Source organism: Rhinatrema bivittatum, chromosome 14 (assembly GCF_901001135.1).
Source record: "Rhinatrema bivittatum chromosome 14, aRhiBiv1.1, whole genome shotgun sequence".
NCBI lineage: Eukaryota > Metazoa > Chordata > Amphibia > Gymnophiona > Rhinatrematidae > Rhinatrema > Rhinatrema bivittatum.
Genome location: NC_042628.1, coordinates 40,032,792 through 40,053,747, shown reverse-complemented (window position 1 = coordinate 40,053,747; position 20,956 = coordinate 40,032,792). Strand labels below are relative to the sequence as shown.

General features: G+C 44.6%; 1 protein-coding gene across 6 annotated transcripts in view; it reads right to left on the bottom strand.

The window, feature by feature from the left end:
• TEDC2 (tubulin epsilon and delta complex 2) overlaps positions 1-20,956 on the bottom strand; it is an 86,948-nt gene that overhangs the window by 7,223 nt on the left and 58,769 nt on the right. For 5 of the 6 annotated variants that reach the window (XM_029577045.1, XM_029577046.1, XM_029577043.1 and 2 more), the window contains exons 10-11: positions 18,486-18,694; positions 15,709-16,739 (exon numbers count right to left, since the gene is read on the bottom strand). In XM_029577045.1, coding sequence (XP_029432905.1) covers positions 16,593-16,739; positions 18,486-18,694 — 356 coding nt within the window. In that variant the 3' untranslated portion in view covers positions 15,709-16,592. Of the gene's footprint in view, positions 1-15,708; positions 16,740-18,485; positions 18,695-20,956 lie in introns of those variants that run through there. The other variant, XM_029577044.1, reaches the window with a different exon arrangement.

The following is a 20,956-nucleotide window of genomic DNA, read 5'->3' as shown; positions in this document are numbered from 1 at the left end:
TTCATTAGTAAGGGATGTGAATGTCAACAAATACTCTGGAGGCTCAAGCTGAGTATCCAAATTAGTCTTTACCACAAAACTTAAATTGAAAAAAATTGGCACTTTACACACTCAACATTTCAAATTAGAAATCACAGTTCTCCAATTTTCTAATCTGTGGAAGGGTCTCTCAGTAGTTGGGCCAGGAAACACACTCATCCTCAGGCTTGAAAAAAAAAACCAAGGCTTCTTCGGTGGACCCTAGGGTATCCTAAGTCAGGTGGAAAAAAATCCTCTGCCAAAATATTGATGGACAAAAATAGTCTCAATCTTTGCTCAGGCACAGGCCCCCAGCATGAAGACTTCAGTTGGGGGCCTTCAAATGTAATGAAAAATCTTACCCACGGTTTCTTCTTCAGATGAACACAGTCCAGGCAGCAAAGAACAAAGCAGCTCCGATTATCTTTCCCACTTCAAGGCAGGGTGGGTGGCAGCAAATTTCCTCCCAAAAACACAAGGCAAAAACCTTCACAATAAGGCAAAAGGCTGGAACTCTTCTGCAGCAAGTCACCCCTGATCCAACCACTATTTGTGAGATGGAGAGCAGCAGAACCTTCCCCTACCTCCTGATCTGATCTAGAACAGGGACTTCTGGAAATCCTCTGAACTAGGGGTATCAGGGCTCTCACAAAATAAAATCCAAAAAACAAAGTCCAAAAATTCCCTACACAATCCCTGGGACTAAGACTAGAAAAGTACTTGCCCCCTTTCTACTCCATGCTAGGGGGTCTAGTACAAAGAATAGGGGAACAAACACCTCAGAAAAACAGCTCCTTCACTTCTGACTGCTACCTAAAATTGCCACTCCCAGCTAGGATGCAAGCTGCTTTTATACCAGCACAGATCTACCCATTCCAGCTGTTCTAAAATGGTTCACCCCTTCCCTCCATCACCTCTCTCATATTCTTCGCTCAAAAAGGCTTCAAGAACTAGGGCAGGGGTGGCCAACTCCGGTACGCAAGAGCCTAAAACGGGCCAGGTTTTTAGAATATCCACAATGAATATGCATGAGATAGATTGTCATCGAATGAAGGCAGTGCATACAAATCTATCTCTTGAATATTCATTGAAAATATCCTGAAAACCTGGCCTGTTTTGGCTCTCAAGGACTAGAGTTGGCCACCCCTGAACTAGGGATATATAGTGGTGATTCTCAAAGGGTCACCACATATAAAATTTCAATTCCTGCTGGCAAACTTGAGATGCAGGAAGGCTTCATTTATAATCCTAATTGGGCAATCCATACATTCTTATATCAGATCAGAGAGGTGGTTTTACATCCACAGTACTTAATTGCCCTTTAAGCATTCTGTCTAGTTCTTGTGGTCAGCGACCAGCCTAGGCGGTCCTGCCAGATGCAGACATCAATCACATTGTGTGTGCATCTTGTCCTCTTTGAGCAGTTCCATTGGTTTCTTTGGATAAGCCAACTTCTACTTCCTGGTATTTTAATCGATGTTAGCAACTCATCTGTGACTTGGCTCCTCCTGTTATCGTGGAAGCCCACAGGATAGAAGGTGCTCTTTATGTCAGGGGTTGCCCATGAAGAAGCAGATATCGGCAAAACAAGTGCCTTGTCAGGAATTTGACATCATACCCAGGATATACATTACACTGTTTTAGTTCTCAATGTATTTCACTTTAGAGCTAGAAAATAAAAGATATTTGGTTACATCCTTTTATGTACATTAGTAGTAGTGAGATTGGGGGGGGGGGGGGGGGATTACATATTTCTTCTGAATGGATTATCAATACCATTTGTTTCTAATGATTAAGGGAATAACCTGTTAGACATTTGTCTTATAATGTATAGGAAATTGACTTATAGAACATTGAGTGATGTGAGATATCCATAGCCACTATGTGATGCAAATAATTCATTATGATTTCCAATTATGAATGTTTGTGAATATATTCAGTGAATTTGTGAGCTTACCATGCCTAGGATTGACTTCAATGTGTAAGACATAAGTGGAGAACCACTGAGATAAGAACAAGGAACATATTTGTTCTCGGTCAGATAAGGTTGGTGAAGGTCAGTGCCTGGAGTTAGGTAGTGGCAGGATATCTCCCTAATAGCCATAGCCGGGCCATAAATCTTATTGTAACTGTGAATCTTAATTAGAACAATGAACTTGCTGACCCTGGATTAGAGCCAGAGAATAAGAATATAAGAAGCTGCAAATGACAATATTCTTTGGATGATCCATGGACAAGAGCGGGTAAGCTAGTTCTTGGGGTCTCGAGCTCATATTGTCTTTCGTTTCATAGGATACACTGGCTCATAGAAAGGAAGACCTATGAAGGAAATATTGTTTGCATAAAATCTTTTCTTTAGTCCTGTCTTTGTTATTGGAATAACTATTTGCTTTTATTGATTTATGCAATATTGCTGTGATGCTGTGTGATTTGTCTTTGTTGATTATACAATTTTATACCACATTTTACCATATTTAGTAAACTGAGTATAGCAGAGTTGCTTATCTGTAACAGGTGTTCTCCTAAGAGAGCAGGCTGTAAGCGCTCACATATGGGTGACATCATTGGATGGAGCCAGACACAGAAAACTTATGTCAAAGTTTCTAGAACTTTGACTAGGCACACTGAGAATGCCCCGCATGCCCTATAACACGTGTCCACACAAGGTTCCTCTTCAGTCTTATAACATAGAATTATAAATAAATGAAAAAAATAGGAGAAATCCAACTACATGGGATGGCGGGCAGGTTTCGTAAGGACTAACATCCTGCTGTTCTAGGAGAATACCTGTTACAGTTAAACAATTCTGCTTTCTCCAAGGACAAAATCAGGATGGTAGTCCTCACACATAGGTGAATCCCTAGTTACAGGCTGCTCCCCAACACAAAAGGGGACTAACAAGCACCAACCATGTGCCAACAACCATAGTGCTTTTGGTAACAGAGGGGGAGACAGTCTGAACACAAACAATGGGCCTTAGGCAGAGAGAGAGTTGGGTTCTAATTCTCAAAGAGATTCCAGAGGACAGACTGGTCAAACCTATTAGCACGTCAGCCATCCTTAACCAGACTGTTATGGGATGCAAATGTGTGGAGAGTATTCCATGTCGCAGCCTTGCAGGTTTCCTCCACAGGAGCTGCTCACAAGTGGGCCACCAATGTTGCCATGGAAACATCCCCAAGATGCAGCCCCCACCTGGGCATAACAGAAGGAGATGCAATCTGCTAGCCAACTGGATATTGTCTGTTTGGCAAAGGCAACTCCCAACCCATTCCTATCAAAAGAAACAAAAAGTTGGGTGGACTGTCTAGGGGCTTCTGTCCGCTCCAGATAGCAGGCTAAGGCTCTCTGGCAGTCCAAACTGTGCAGTGCTCATTCGCCTTGGTGCGAATGGCGCCTGGGAAAGAATGTTAAGAGGATCAGTGAACATCAGGAGTTCTTTATTTTGCACAAAACATCATAAAAAGCCCGACTCAGGCCGAGTTTTGCTCTTGGAGCTGCTTCAGGGGCTAACAGAACAAAACAAATACATGTAAAAGTGAATATAAACACATACACCAAACATAAATAATGAAATTATATAAAATATATAAAATAAAAAACAGACAGAATTATTAACGTTAGACAACACTTAATGCCAAAAATCGTGATGACATGGTCTAAATTAACTAAAAGGACTTTATTCCTTACATGAAAAGTGTCTAAGTCCATATGTGCCTATATCTGTATCCGTATATAATTAAACAACTTTTAAATACCTATTATGTGTAATGCTGGTGGTTTGTCTCCATGCAGCAGTTCAGCCTCTTTAGAAATGTTTAAACAATTGCCTTCAGGACAAACAGTAGGGAATACTGTAACACATTAAAACCACTTACTGAAACAAAGTATCTTAAAACAATACATCACAAAGATGTCTACCTAGACTTAGGAAAAAAGTGCTCTAAAACACCTGATACTTTAGGTGCTGACATGCAGTAAAACAAGGTTACTAAAACTCAAAAGTGAAGCCATAAAATATATTTAAAACTGCTAAGTCTTAATAAAAACCTCAAAATTGAGCGTAGATTTGTTTGCGCCAGGCTGCACGAAGAAATCTGCGCCCTCACGTAAGTTTTAAGATTTGCCCCATATTGTTTTCACAATGTTCACTGTATATTGTAAAATGCTTTCTACACAAGATTGTTTCTTGGACTGCAAATTAAAAAATTGATAAATAAAAAATTAAAAAAAAAAAAGAATTACCCTTTTATCATCCAGGGTGTGAGCAACAGAGCCTGGAGTCTGGGATGCCACAACCTGCCTCGGTTGCACGTGATGTGAAGAACGCATTAAGAAAGGTGGAAGGAAGGCAAAACAATTACCAGCATGGTGAAAGAGGCTATTTTAGACAAAAAATCCTTCAAAAATTGTAAAAAGGATCCATCTGAAGAAAATAGGATAAAGCATAAGCATTGACAAGTTAACTGTAAAACATTGACAAGAAAGGCGAAGAGAGAATTTGAACTGAAGTTGGCCGTAGAAGCAAAAACTCATAAGAAAAACTTCTGCTTCTGTGTTTACTAATGAGGATGTTGGGGAGATACCAGTTACGGAGATGGTTTTCAAGGGTGATGAGTCAGACGAACTGAACCAAATCACTGTGAACCTAGAAGATGTAGTAGGCCAGATTGTCAAACTAAAGAGTAGCAAATCACCTGGACCGGATGGTATGCATCCTAGGGTACTGAAAGAACTCAAAAATGAAATATCTGATCTATTAGTTAAAATTTGTAACCTTTCATTAAAATCATCTATTGTACCTGAAGACTGGAGAGTTGCCAATGTAACCCAAATATTTAAAAATGGCTCCAGGGGCGATCCGGGAAACTATAGACCAGTGAGCCTGACTTCAGTGCCAGGAAAAATATTGGAAACTATTCTAAAGATCAAAATCGTAGAACATATAGAAAGACATGGTTTAATGGAACACAGTCAACATGGATTTACTCAAGGGAAGTCTTGCCTAACAAATCTGCTTCATTTTTTTTTAAGAAGTTAATAAACATGTGGATAAAGGTGAACCGGTAGATGTAGTGAACTTGGATTTTCAGAAGGCGTTTGACAAAGTCCCTCATGAGAGGCTTCTAAGAAAACTAAAAAATCATGGGATAGGAGGCGATGCCCTTTTGTGGATTACAAACTGGTTACAAGAAAGGAAACAGAGAACAGGATTAAATGGTGAATTTTCTCAGTGGAAAAAGGTAAACAGTGGAGTGCCTCAGGGATCTGTACTTGGACCAGTGCTTTTCAATATATTTATAAATGATCTGGAAAGGAATACGACGAGTGAGGTTATCAAATTTGCAGATGATACAAAACTATTCAGAGTAGTTAAATCACAAGCAGACTGATACATTACAGGAGGACCTTGCAAGACTGGAAGATTTGGGCATCCAAATAGCAGATGATATTTAATGTGGACAAGTGCAAGGTGTTGCATATAGGAAAAAAATAACCCTTGCTGTAGTTACTTGATGTTAGGTTCCATATTAGGATCTACCACCCAGGAAAAAGATCTAGCCATCATAGTGGATAATACTTTGAAATCATCCGCTCAGTGTGCTGCAGCAGTCAAAAAAGCAAACAGAATGACAGGAATTATTAGGAAAGGAATGGTTAATAAAATGCAAAATATCATAATGCCTCTGTATCGCTCCATGGTGAGACCACACCTTGAATACTGTGTACAATTCTGGTCGCCGCATCTCAAAAAAGATATAGTTGCGATGGAGAAAGTACAGAGAAGGGCAACCAAAATGATAAAGGGAATGGAACAGCTCCCCTATGAGGAAAGGCTGAAGAAGTTGGGGCTGTTCAGCTTGGAGAAGAGACGGCTGAGGGGTGATATGACAGAGGTCTTTAAGATCATGAAAGGTCTTGAACGAGTAGATGTGAATTGGTTATTTACATTTTCGAATAGTAGAAGGACTAGGGGACATTCCATGAAGTTAGCAAGTAGCACATTTAAGACTAATCGGAGAAAATTCTTTTTCACTCAATGCACAATTAAGCTCTGGAATTTGTTGCCAGAGGACATGGTTAGTGCAGTAAGTGTAGCTGGGTTCAAAAAAGGTTTGGATAAGTTCTTGCAGGAGAAGTCCATTAACTGCTATTAATCAAGTTTACTTAGCTAATAGCCACTGCTATTAATTGCATCAGTAGCATGGGATCTTCTTGGTGTTTGGGTACTTGCCGGTTTCTTGTAACCTGGTTTGGCCTCTGTTGGAAACAGGATGCTGGGCTTGATGGACCGTTGGTCTGACCCAGCATGGCAATTTCTTATGTTCTTAACTGTATCTTGCCCCTGACTGGGGGATCCAGCATCTCAGGTACAGGCGACTTGCTTATGCTCCCTACGATCCAAACTGGGATTTGACTGGGGGGCCATCTGGGGCTTGGGAGCTCTCTGCTGCCTCGGACAGCCACAAGAGCTCACTCACTGTGAACGGAAGCGAGGGGCCAGATGATAGTACTTCCTTTGGTGGTAGAAAGACTTCCTCTGACCCTGTCTTGCCAGCCTCCTAGCTGAGGAGGACAGGTTGGAAGTGCTTGCAGAGAGCTGTTGGAGGGTCTCATGGTGGTCCCTCAATCGGGCTACCACATCTCTCACCTTATCTCTGAAAAAATCCTCTCCCGTACACGGCAAGTCAGCAAGTCATTCCTATACCTCTGGCCAAAGATCCGAGGCTGCAGCCATGCCATTCTGCAGACCTGATTCCCGCTGCAGAGACTCTCAATGCTATTTCAAAAACATTGTAGGGTGTATGAACCTCGTGTTTTCCGCACTCCAGGCATCTTGCTGCTGTTGAGGCAGCTGCTGAGCTGCATCCTGCACTTGCTTCCAGAGGTTCCGTGAGTAATAGCACATGTAGAGCTGGTAGAAGGCAATGCGGGCAATAAGCATGGCTCTTTGAAGTACTTTCCCCCCCCCAAGAGTGTCCAGGTCTTGGCGTCCCTGCCGGCCTCGATGGAGCTTCCTCCTCGGAGGAACCAACAAGCAGCACTTTATCGGCTGGGGGAAGCATTGGTGCCCCGTCCGGCAAAGATGGCCTCCTGGGAACAGACACCAGCTGGGTTGGTAATGCACCGATGAGCACACTGAGCCATTCCAGCAGTGGTTCCAGAATAGAAAGGGCAGGCATTGGCACAGATTGTGCCACACACGCGATGCCCTGCAGCACTTGTTTCACCGCCAGCTGGACTCTCTGCTCCAGCTCCTCCTCAAAAGTTGCTGATGCCAACACTGATTGGAGGGGGGCAGGAGGGGTGGCAAGATCTTCCTTGGATCTCCGAGGTGGATTGGCCACTGGCACCAGGACCGGTGGAGACTGTCGCGGACCCCTGGCATCAATGGAGGATTAGCACTCCTCGCCGCGGGACTTATATTGCTGAATATGCGCTAAATGTAGACGCATATTCAGCGGCCACTATTTAGCCACACATTTCCTGCTTATTTGACTAAATAGCACTGAATGCACTTTGAATATCAGGCCAATATATACAAATCATGGAAGTTGCTGGATAACCTGGCCACCAACTTTGCAACCATTATTCTACACTCACAGCAAACATAAATGCTAAGACTATGGACATGCATGTGGTTATAGCAGATGACTTCCGAAAACCGAAAAGCATCTAAGCACATAACAGTCATGGCACTGGGAAAACATAAAATTGATAAAAATCCATTTTGAGCTCCTCATCTTCTAATCAGAAGAGAACAAGCTACTTACATGGGTTGAAGGTTAGCATGGCCTCCAAGAAGAAAGTGACACCTGGAGATCTGGCCACTCACTGGAAGGAGCCAGTAGCAAAGAAGAGCTGTCCTGACATTCATTTCTGTAGACAAGTTGCAGATGCAGTTCATATAAGCCTACAAATGTAGACTCAACTGGTCAGAGATTGAGATGAGAGGCCTGTTAAACCAAAACCTAGCCAAACACATGCTCAAACCTTTGCTGATCCAATGTGGGTTTGTATACGGTTTTCTGTGGCTTGATGTTTCTTATTTTTTTTGTCAAAATAGTTTTTATTAACCAGGGTGGCAGAGACAACCAGCAAAAACACCATACAACTCGTAAAACACAATACGTAAGTGCATGAGTACAACAATACAAACATGGTAGAACCAGCAAAACTCAAGGCACTGCCCAGCCCAATTTTCCGTTTTCCCCCTCCCCCTAGGTCCCCCCTCCCTGAACCCGAACCCCCCCGCCCCAAACCCCACTCATCCATCCAACATTCACACCTTACTGCCCCCCCCTCCCTTGCCCCTGCACCTTAGAGGACCAATTTAGAGTATACCCATTGCGACATAGTTCCTCCTGCAACGATTTGGGGAAAGTAGCAAAACAATTATCCCAGCAAGCACAATATGTGGAGTCAGGCCACCTCTTGCCCACCAAGTAGTCCAGGCGTTCCAATTGCGCCAAAGAGGCCATTCTTCCAAACCAGGCGGCCAGGGTAGGCGCAAGCAACGGCTCTGTCCAGCCAGCCAGGATCGTGCGACAGGCCATCAAAACAGCAACCCTCTCAAAACGGGCTTTAGCACCGCTGCCAGGTAAGTGTCGAGGAGACATACAGGAAATTAGCATCCGGGCATGAAGTCGCAGGGACCCACCTATGCATTTCCCCACCACCTCCAGCACTGTCTGCCAAAAGGATTGCAGTGATGGGCAGGAAATCAAGCGGTGCACCAAGGTACCATCAGCAGCTTCACATTTAATGCAGGTAGGTGAGGTAGCCAACTTCATCCGGAACCGCCGAACATCATCATAATAAAGGCCATGAAGAAGCTTAAACTGAAGCTCCCGGAGACTGAGATCAGGTAACAGCTTATATAGGTCCCGACACCAGCTGGACATCTGCCTCTCCGTGATCGGAGAGTCCAATACTGTTGACCACCGAACAGCCATACGTTGCACTGGAGCAGCATCCCCAAGCTTCTGTCCCAGTCTCTTCCAGCTGGTGATGGTGTTCCGGAGATACGCCGTGTCAAAAACGGTATTGGCAAACCGTATTTCAGCTTCAAGCGCCTGACGTGTCCAAGCAAAGGCAGTCAAGTAGTGGCGGGCCTGGAGATAGGTAAAAAATTGTTTGGCAGGCAATTGGAAGGTCCGCGCCAGCGCAGCAAAGTCCAGCAAAGTACCTGAAACAGGATCATACATATGAAAGGCAAACAGCACCCCCTGCTCTGCCCAGTAACGAAAGACTGCTTTACAATCACGCCCAGGGAGAAATTCCACATTATTCAAAAAAGGGAGCAGCAGAGATCGCCCACCCGATAACTGATATTTTCTCCGCAGCCAGCGCCACGCTTTGATACACGGGGTTAACAGAACAGCAGGATAAGACGCTACCCTACGCTGATCCACCCTCATTTGAATAAGATTCAGTGGAGACCCCGGGGTAGACATACGCTCCAACATCCCCGCATCACAGTAACGATAGGACCCCGTTAGCCATTCCCCCACGAACCTCATCTGGCAGGCCACGTTATAAAGCCTGAAATCCGGCAAATTCAACCCCCCACATTCCCGCGGGTATTCCATAGCCACATAGGCCAAGCGTGCCCGTCTTCCCCGCCACAAAAACGTTTGTATGGCAGAGTGGAGGCGGCGCACCTCGGCTACCGTCAACCAGCAAGGGAGCATGTGTAAAATATATAAGAGTTTAGGCAGCAACACCATTTTTACCAAGGCGCCCCTGCCAAAAAGGGAGAGGGGCAACATTTTCCACAACCCCAATTGATCCTGGAACTTGGCAATGCAGGGAGCTATATTTAAGGAGTGCAACTGCCTTAAGGCCCGCGGGATCACTACCCCTAAGTACTTAAGCTTGCCAGCGGCCCAACGAAAGGGGAACTCCCCCACCCAGGTAGCGGAAAGGGTCTCATGTAAGGGCAGGGCCTCAGACTTATCATAATTAATTTTTAGACCCGCAACCAAATGGAACCTATCAAATAATTGAATGATGGCGGGTACACTGGTACGCGGTTTCCCCACAAATAATAACAGGTCATCTGCAAACAGGGCCAACTTCAGGGGATGCCCATCCAGACTGATACCACCAATGTCTTTGGCACGCCATATACAAATGGCCAAAGGCTCCAATGCCATAACAAATAAGACAGGAGATGGGGGGCACCCCTGCCGCACCCCCCGAGAGATCGGGAAAGCCCCAGTGGGCAGACCATTAATCAAGATAGTGGCACTAGGTTGTTGATAGAGCACCTGTAGCCATTTGAGGTACGCCCCTGAGAACCCATATTTGTGTAACACCCAGAACAGGTATTCCCATGAAAGCGAATCAAACGCTTTCTCCGCGTCTAAACTCAAGATCAGTGCTTCAGCCTCTGCCTGATAGCTTAATGTAGCTATCAAACGCCTCACATTCCTCACCCCCTGACGACCCTGGATAAACCCAGTTTGGTCCTCATGAATGATGCTGGGCAAGACGGGAGACACCCTGGCAGCTAAAACCGAAGCCAGGATTTTGACATCTACGTTGAGCAGCGATATTGGGCGATAAGAGCTCACCTCCGCAGAATCTTTCCCTGGCTTAGGTAAAACTACGATAACAGATTGATTGGAGGCCGGCGCTATGTTACCAGTATGGAGTAAATCAGCATAATACGCGCGCACAGGCTCAAGCACCCCAAAACTCAGAATTTTATAATATTCAGACCCCAACCCGTCGAGGCCCGCCGCCTTGCCCAGTGAAAGCTTTTTGATAACCGCATAGATTTCTTGAGTAGTGATTGGACTATTCAGCATCTCTAACTGGTCGAAAGTTAACTGTGGCCAAGGTAAGTCCGCAAACAGCGTATCGGCGAGGCCCTTATCCTTTGGCTGGGAGGCATATAGGGTCGTGTAATATTCTAAGAACCGATTCGCTATACCCTGCGGAGTTGTGTGGTGCACCCCATTCCTATCTTTAATTCCCACAATCGAGGCCCGCTGGCCTCGTGGTCGAACCAGATGGGACATAAGCCGACTGGCTCGGTTACCATACTTATACAGCTGGTATCGGTAAAATCTAAGGGATTTAGAAGCCCGCTGATGAAGCAGACTAATCAGAGCCTCCCGCACCCGATCCAATTGGGCTTTAGTATCCTCAGACAGAGCCCCCATATGAGCGCTTTGGGCCGCTTTAAGAGCTCCCGTAAGCCTCAAAATTTCGGCGTTACAGCGTCTATTTTTCTTAGCCACATACGCAATAATGGCCCCGTGCATGACCACTTTCCCCGCCTCCCACACAGTCGACGGGGTAACCTCCGGGGTCGTGTTGTGCTCTACATAGTCCTTCCAGCAGGCCTGCAAGTACACATGAAATTCTTTGTCTAAGTAGAGATCGGGCCGCATGCGCCATGAGTGCGGGGGTCGAGCCGTGAGCCCCCAATGCAGAACCATGGTCACTGGGGCATGGTCAGATAACGCAATAGTCCCTATATAAGCCTCCCGTATTTTAGCAAAGCACTGATCAGAGACAAGCAAATAATCCAACCTGGAATATACATTGTGCGGGTGAGAAAAGTGAGTGAAATCACGCTCTTGCGGATGTAATATACGCCAAATATCCAGCAATTGGAGCTCGTGACAAAGCAAGTTTACCCCCTCCGTATCCTCCCCCCGGGAAGTGAGCTTGGAGGGGGCATGATCGAGTTGACGGTTGGCCACTATATTAAAATCCCCGCCCACTACAAGACTGTAGCCCGAAAACTCGGTCAGGAGGGTAATCAGGGATACAAAAAACCCCCGGGAATATACATTAGGTGCGTAAACAGCACAAAAAACAATACGTTGTTGGTACAAGGTGCCCGCCACTAAAACATATCGACCCTCCACATCCTGGCAAATCCGTTCCAGCTGAAACGGTAGATTTTTGTGAATAAGAATGGCAACTCCCCTTTGGCGCCTATTATAGGACGAATAATAGGCTTGACCCACCCAATCTGTTTAATTTGGCGTGTTCCGCATCCTCCAAATGCGTCTCCTGTAAGAGCGCTACCTGCGCTTTCATACGTTTAAATAGTGCAAATAATTTGGTCCGCTTGATTGGGGAGTGGATACCATCCACATTCATAGTAACAATTTTAACAGGCTCCATTACGTTATAGCAGGGATATAGTCAGTGTGAAAAAGGGGAGGGGTTAGCCGAAGCCGCCCCCTCCCCCGCCCCAAGTGTTGGAATCCCTCCCGGCCTCCCAGCCTAGGCCTTGAGGGGAAGTTGCAATCCATACTCGTGTCAGCAATAGAATATGCATAAACCAAAATCCCTGAGTCCTCTTCCCTACCCCCCCCCCCCCCATCCCTGAACACTCATACACACATACATACAACACATCCACACCAACAAAATAAGTTTCCCCCTGCGGTCCCTAGGGCTCAAACAAATAAGCACCATAGGAACACCCTTGTTCTCTCCTACTCCCATCTCCTGCCCCGCTCCCCCCCTACCGCTGCCGCTAACCCTAATCAGTAAATTCCCAAACCCACCTAGGACCCCCACCCCCCAACAGCAGATACATATATGATGTCCATCAGGTAAAAGCGAATAAAGTCCACAGAGTCAATCCGTATATATTAGGCCTCGAAGCACCAGAACTCCCGTCCAGGGTGCCACCTAGGAAAAAACTCAGTGGGGTAAAAGTCCCTTCCCCGCAAGGAGCCCAACCTCTCGGAACAAGAGGCGCCAGGTCTCATCACTGAAACCCCACGATCCAGACCTCTGAACCAGAGCGGGTGAGAATCCAACAACAAAGTTCCCCACAACAAGAACTAGAAACACTGAGGTCGGTGGAGAGAAAAAAAAACAAGAAATAGGACAAGAAAAAGGCCCTCCCAACTGCGATGCAGGCCTCAAAAGTTAGGCTCCTCATTCTCCAGCCGCAGAGGGTAGGCTCACCACAAATCTTTCAGCCTCCTCCCTAGAGTTGAAATACAAGGTTTTATTTTCATGCTGGACCCGCAGCTTAGCTGGGTAGAGCAGGGCAAAGCGAATCCTGCGCTGATAGAGCGCCGTACAGGCCGGAGCCATCGCCTTCCTCTGCGCTGCCGTGGCGGCTGAAAAGTCATTAAATAACAACAGCTTGTGGCCCTTATATTCCACCTCCTTCTTTTGGCGATATGACCTTAAAAGGCGAGTCTTATGGTCCCAATTTAGGATCCTGGCCATGACCGGTCTCGGGCGCCCCAGGCCATCACGCATGGGCCCCACGCGGTGTACCCGCTCACATTGGATCCCGTCTCCAGGCAGTAGGAGGCCTACCTGCTGCGGGAGCCACTGCTCGACAATTTCCTTAAGGTCCCCTTCCTTCACCTCCTCCGGGAGGCCAATTATTTTCAGGTTGTTCCGGGGTCCCCTGTCCTCCTGTTCCTCCATCTGCGCCAAGAGCTCTTGCTGTCTGCCCTGCAGACCCACCAGCCGCTGCTCCGTCGTGGCCAATCGGTCCCCCAGGTCTGAAATAAGGCCCTCCGCGGTGTCCAGGCGCTTCGCATGGCCCTCCACCGCCGATTTTATATCTTCCATCGCCGTCTGTAATTTGTAGAGGCAGCCATCCAGCGCTTCCGTGACTCGCTGCGAGATTTTTTGCAGGGCCTCCTCGGTGACCGTAGCAAGTAGGGGCTCTCCAGGTTGGGCTGCCGTGGCCATCTTGGCTACACGTGGTCGGTGCGGTCGGCGCTCAAGCTTGCTCCGGGCGCTCGATCTGCGCATCACCCGCGGGTCCGCTCGGTCTCTCAGCTGTGCGGCAGCACTTCCAGCCCTCGATCGCGTAGTCAGGGCGGCGAAACGGCAAGTTTTAAAAGGTAAATTTTTCAGATACAGGGGAGCGGAGCCGCGGAGCTTTCCCCCTTCACTTCCGTCTCCCACGCGTCATCGCCGGAAGTCCTCGGCTTGATGTTTCAATCGCGTTTCCAAGATGAGGGAGTTGGAGAGCAATATAGCAACTAGGGAGTTGGAGAGCAATATAGCAACTAGAAGGAAACAAAGCATGGGTTCTCTCATGTATCTTGTCTATGTTAGTCTTAATTAGTGACCTGACTTAGTAACAGATTGTCCTAGTAAACTCATCCAAAACAAAGTTTAAGGAAATCTGATCCCTTCCCATATATTTGAATGGAGCTGCCTCACTGCAACCAGCAGCTTCAAGCAAAACATCTCTACTGAACAGGTGGCTCCTGGTAATTTTTAAAGAAAGATAATACTAGAAGGAACCTCAATGTCTAATGTGCTCTTTAAAATTTCCAATTATGGGTCTGTTCTGGAATCTGGCTGTAAATTTGTAGACTGCAGAACAGGATATATGTATTTTGAGACTCCTGTCTGACAGAGACAGCAGGCTTCAAGGCACATTGCAAAAACTGAGGAAGAAGAAAAGGCAAGTCACTACAGTGGAAACCTCTGCCAGCACAAAAGCAGCAAGGGACGTGAGGAGAACCTTTGAGAAGTTTTCCTCTCCAGCCTTCAGTCCACAAGGGAAGTCAAAGTCATCCAGGCAGACCATGAGGTTTGAGTTTCATGTCCTATGGAGGTCAGCTAGGATCAGGCATGACAGAGGCTGTGCCAGAGCCAATGTTGCCAACCCTGGGGAGGAAGGAAGGGAAGATAGCTGATATTGCCGTGTCAGCCTCTACCATCAAAGAGTGTGGCACTGAGGGTTCCCTGCAGGCCCTTGACTATTGGAGCTACTTGAGTCACCCAGACATACTGTCTACGGTGAGAGAGAGAAATTAAACCAAGGGAAAAAGGAGATCATCATTATTTGCATCTCAAAAAGGAGATCATTATTTGCATCTCAATAAATATATATATAAAAAAAGATAAAATGATTGACCATAGTATGGTTCGATTGTTAAATTATATACATGTTTTGAGCAATGTTTGTTTCTTTTCAGTTTTTATTGAAGGTAGAAAAGTCTGAAAATTAATTATATATCTACAAACAAAAACAAAACTGAAAAACAACTCATAAATTAGGTTTGCATTTCAGGTTCATAGAACATTTTTTATATTTTTGATATGTACACATGCTCTAGTCAATCCTGCTTCATAAAGCAGTACTTTCAGTAAATCCTGAATTTGAGATGAGAAATTTAGTTGATCAGAGGAGTACAACTGATGAAATTTAGCAAAGCAGACTCCTTTTCTGTGTAACTGTCCCCCCTTCTCATTTTGTATATGGGAAACTTTGTACTTGCCACAGTATAGCGAAGACCCTTTCTGTCTAGCCTCCCTTCTCATAGTGACGGTAATTTTCAAGGCATTTGAAAACAAGGTTTTGAAAACAACGCTGGTGGCATAAAGGTAAACTGCAGAATGTGATTTTGCACGTACTTTTACGCTCATACCAAATAAGCATTCCAGGGGTGGCGTAGGGGTTGGGATCGGCATTTCTGCCCGCGCTTTCAATTTTCAGAAGGGTGTATGGCAAGTTGCATCTACTTAAAAGCAGGCGCTTCTGTGTGTATGACCCTCCCCCCCATGCGTACCTTCACAACCTGTGAATTTTCAAAGCAGCCTGGTATAAATCCACTTTGAAAATTCAGACTAAAGACCGTGGGTGTTTCTCACCATAAATCTGTCTGGTTATCCTCACCATAATCTCTACATCTCTAGTTAGGATTGAGCTACCTGGGAAGAAGGAGCTTTTTTTTTTTTTTAATGTAGAACTTGTAATGTTTGTTCCGGCCAAAGAAATTCTTTTCAGTGGGTGCATCCACTTTTTAAAATTGGACCTGTATTCAAACAACTCTTTCTCTCTCTAAATACTTATTTCAGAGCATCCCAGAATGTTTGAGCATTGGCTTCCGAACCGGGCACTAAAATAACAAGTGGACATAAGGGAAATAACCCTTTCTGCCAATTTGTGACAAAAAAAGATAGAACACAAAAAGAAAAAATGTTATTGTCCTTAGTTTAAAAAAAAAAAAAAATCAATAACCTCTGTAACTTAGTTGGTGTGACCTGAAGAGGGGCACCTTGGTTCCAGGTCTCCTGATGACAACCATTTGCTGTTGCAGTTGTAACTGGCAGGTCATTAGGGAAGTGCAGGCTCAGAAAATGATGTGTATGCTTTAAAGAGGTTAGGATGACTCTTCTCTGTTCTCCACTTCATTCTCAATTTCCCAGGCTTTAACACAGTGAACTGAATGTCATGTGTGTGCAGCCTTTTCTTCACCGCTATAAATTGCTGCCTTGTTTTATCAAGTCCAGAGCTATCATCTGAAAAGAACATTTCATTCCCTTTGCAGATCACATTATTTGGTCTTGTCAGTCTGGGGATTTTTTTTTTTTTTTTTTTTTGAGTGAAGCAGTTTGATCAAAATTGTGCAAGGGTACAACCTGAGGATCTGTAGAAGTGCAATGAGCTTGCTCTATTGATAGGTCCAATAGAAACTGATTCTCAGCATATATTTCCTAAAGAAATCATCGTGCCAGCTGCTGATCCCTTTGGGGATCCCCAAAGATTTCCTGCATTGTTAAAGACTGTCATTGTGTGTGTTTTGCCTGAGAGGGAGAGAGCAAGCACGTCAATCTGATAGGTCATCATGGATGAGCACTGGGAATCGCTCCCCTGCCTCGCAGAGCAGCGTGTAAATTGCACGGTGCAGCAGCGGCCATGAAGATGACTGAAGACAGTCTGAATCCAACAATGGAAGGAGCTCCGATGCCAAAACCTGCAGAACAGCAAAGGACAGTATTTATTTGTTTAAAATCCAACAATGGACAATGCTCGCATCCGAGTTGCCTGCAAGCGAACCAAATCTGAAATTAGGTACTTCAAGTATCCCTGGCTTGGTAGATCACACTGTCTTCCTTTTTCTCCTTGGGGCTTATTGCATCATTGTTCTTCTGGCATAACCTCTGAAATAAAGGCTGATCCCCCTTCTCCGTTGCAATGCATCTAGTCTGCCACTTTTTAATCAGAAGATGGAGTGGTTCATGGATGGCTTTTGCTTTTTTTTTTCCCCTTTATAGATAATCCAATTATTTTTTTTTTGCCAGAATTGCACAGTAGTGTCTTTACACCACATTAAAATGCATTGCATGAGCCTAGGAATTGGGTGGGGGTAAAGAGACAATGGAGAACGGGATGAAGTCTGCTGTGGCTCAACAAACATGAGCATCCTGGTGAAGCCAGAGTAGCATTCTGTCGCTTCGACTGGGCCCCACACAACAACTTGAATCCTAGTGCTGCACATGAGCTACTCATAAATTTGTAGTGCCAGACCAGGCCCCTGTGCTAAGAGATTTAGAGGAAGGGTTAGGCTGGAGCAGAATAAAATTAAAGAGAGCAGGGAGAGGAGAAACAGATGGGAGGTCAAAGGAGATAGGTAGGACAGAGGAAATCTACATAAGTGTCAGGGAAAGGAGAGCTGAAGATTTTTAAAATGTCTGAAATTCCAGTGTTCACAACCCCTTGGGGGAAGGAGTCTCAGCTATTGCTCAATGGTGACCCCCTACTTGCCAGAATCAGGGTGCATGTTTACAAAGTTATGGAGGGAACTATGGTCTGTGGCCCCTGGATAAGAGCTGTCACTAGCTTGGCTATTGGCGGTAGCGGGGGGGGGGGGAGGGAAGGGTTTGGGGTTTATCAAACAGAGAAGAAAAAAAAACACAGGTAGCTGTAATTGAAGGCTCCTGGCATTATAGTCCAATAGAGGCTGCTTCCAATTGAGCTGGAAGCCCCAAGAAACAAAAGACTAAAAAAAAATAGATAATAGCTCCATAACTCAAATTCTACCAAATGCAGGACACTGGGAGGATGCAACTGATGGAAACAAAAAAAGGAGGAAAACCATAAAATGTAAGAGAAACAGTGAAAAAAGTGATATAGAGAAATAAAAGAAGAATGAAAGAAAGACAGTAACATGGGATTTTCAATGACCATAGTATGAATCTTTACCATTTGGTGGGCCAGACATACCAAGCATATTCTCCATAGAAACAAAATGAAAGAAAATATTTAATACATACTGATCCAGCGAGCCATTTAGCAGTGAAATCAATGCTCAAATCTCAAGACAGTCAGATTTAAGAGTCCTCCTCATTTATAATCTTCACTAAAGGTGATAATGTCACAAGAGTCAGCTAAGCCAGTCCTGACTTTACCCTATCTATGGATTTGCAGTATTCTTCTTCTAAAATCACAACTACATGACTTTAGAATCATCAGGTCATGCCAGGATTGGCTCAGCCTCTCTCGTGACAGACTTATCTGGTCACCTTGAGTTATGGTAGTAACTTCATTTGATTTTGTGCAGTTTACCACTGTCTTCAGAGCTACTCCTGATGACATGGTACTCTTAGCTGCCTAATAAAGAGTATCTGACCCCATGCATAATGAAGTGCTCTACAGCCTCTTCAGAACTTGCATTTTCTGTGCAGACCCCAAGCAACACCACCACTAGATGTCTTGTTACCTTCTGTATATGAAGTCGCTGATGCAGAACTTGCACCTGCAGCTTCCGTGCTGCCATGTCTTTTAGCTCCTGGACGCTGGAGTAGAAGAGCAGTGGTGATGTCATGGGGCCTACAGCTTGGCAACTTTGCTCACTGAACACAGCACAGTCTGCCAGAGTGTTGCTCCTGGTGCAGTCCCCATTATCCATTTTCATGTACGTCTCTGCTGCTGTGGTGCACCAGATAGAGAAGGGCATCAAAGCGTTAACACAAAATCAGAAATGCAACAAAATTAGCATTAATACTTATCCATTTAATGTATTTCTCATTGCTTTACTCATACTACTTCTACTACTATGGTATTTCAACAGATACTTCTAGTTCAGCCACTGCACAAAATTAAATTACCACTGGCCCACTGATGACATATTTATGATTTGGACTAAAGGAACAGAGATCCTAACAATTTTACAGTCCGAATTTGCATGTATAGATAAGAGCTGTATAGCTCTTGCCAAATTACTGTGCCTCAAATTACATGGAGGGTTAGGTTTAGCTGACATAAGGATGTACAATGTTGCTTGTACTTTGCGCCATATAGGCGACTGGATTATGGATATCAATTATTATACGCCAATGCAGATAGTAAAACAAAAGTTAAACCACTACAACTACGCTTTATTCTACATAAAACAAAACATGTGCTTCCTATACCTCATCAGAACAGTGTTCTCATACAACCTATTTTGCATGCTTGCAGGTGGTTTTGCAACACACTGGGACTTTGCCCTCAGGTCACTCATTTTCTGCCCTGGCTGGGTAATAAAGATTTTAGACCCAGCATGCAAAATAAAATATTTAGATTGTGGCATGACAAAGGTATTCAAACTATACTTCAGGTAGTTGATAATACAAATCAATTGCGTGCTTTTCAATCCCTTCAAGATGAGTATAATCTTGATCCAAAACAAATTTTTTTGTCTATTTACAATTACGGCATTATGTGAATTCTTTAACCTTACCTGCCCCTCATCTGGATCTGGATGATCTGAGCAGGCACAAGGTTTCCTTTTGGTACAAATTAATGCGCACGCACACACAAGCCCACCCCGAGTTGGGATATCTTGACAGAGGGATGAAACAGGGAACTGGGGACTAAGCTGACTTCTGCATATTATATAGAGGGGGCTTCAAAAGAGTGCAGTCTCTATCGGTTAATGTTACTCTTATGGAACTGCAATTTAACTTTCTGCACAGATTTTATGCTTCTAAAACCGCAAGTAAAATGGGAATACCAGGATCAGGTGAGTGTCCCAAGTGTGGTGAAGTAGACAGTACTCTGGGCCACCAATTCTGGACCTGCTCTGTACTCCACAGCTTTTGGGTTGCTGTAAATAGCTAGCTCGCTAGGCTGAGTGGTGCTTCTTTTTCCTTAATGGCAAATATATTTTTATGGGATGATGTGCGGGGGTGTTGTCTTCCCTAATAAATATGTTAACTGGTAGTGCAGAGTGACGATATTGCTGGCTAAGAAATGTATCCTACAGAAATGGCTGTCTACTGATCCACTGTCACTGACACAACTGAGAAATGACAACTTCCGTCAAATGTGCGTATTGGATAAATATAAGCGAAAAAATAGAATGGTTTAAGAAAAAAACGAGATTTTATGAAACGGTGGGAGGTGTACTTGAATTCTTTTGCGAGGGGGTTGCTTATTAACGATTTGCCTACATGAATGTTTCAAGCTTGTTTATATTATGGAGTAAGTGTAAGTAACATCATTACTGATACTGTTCGAATGGTTCCGGATTAGATGGGGGTGGGGGGGGAGATGCTACTGACTTTTCAAATGTGTATTTCCTATTCTGTTTTTCTTGCCTGATAGGCTGAAGAACCCCTTTCCATTGGGCAGCCGATGTTAGCTGTTATTGTTTTAGATTTGGAATGCAGTGGGTAAAATAGTTTTACAATACTGTTATAATAAGTCTGAGCTGGGCGGGATGCTCTTGCTCATGGCTCTCATTGACCATACTGTGTTTAAATGATCTCAATAAACAGATTTAAAACAAAAAAGACAGGAAACGGAGACAAAATGGTCATTTTTTCCTCAATAGAAGGTGGTCAATAGTACCCCAGGAATCTGTACTGGGACCTGTGCTAGTTAATACATAAATGATCTGGAAAAAGGGAGCAAGAAGTGAGGTGATCAAATTTGCAGATGACACAAAATTATTCAAAGTTGTTAAAACCGCAGCAGCTTGCAAGGAACTGCAGAAGGACCTCATGAGACCAGGAGACTGGGCATCGGATTGGCAGATGAAATGTAATGTGGATAAGTGCAAAATGATTCAGATAGGGAAAAATAAAACCGACTATAGGCACACAATGCTGGTCTCCTCATTAGGAATCAACACCCAGGAACAGGACCTTGGAGTCCTTGTGGATTGAAATCCTCAGCTCTGGGTGTGGTGGCAGCCAAAAAACATAG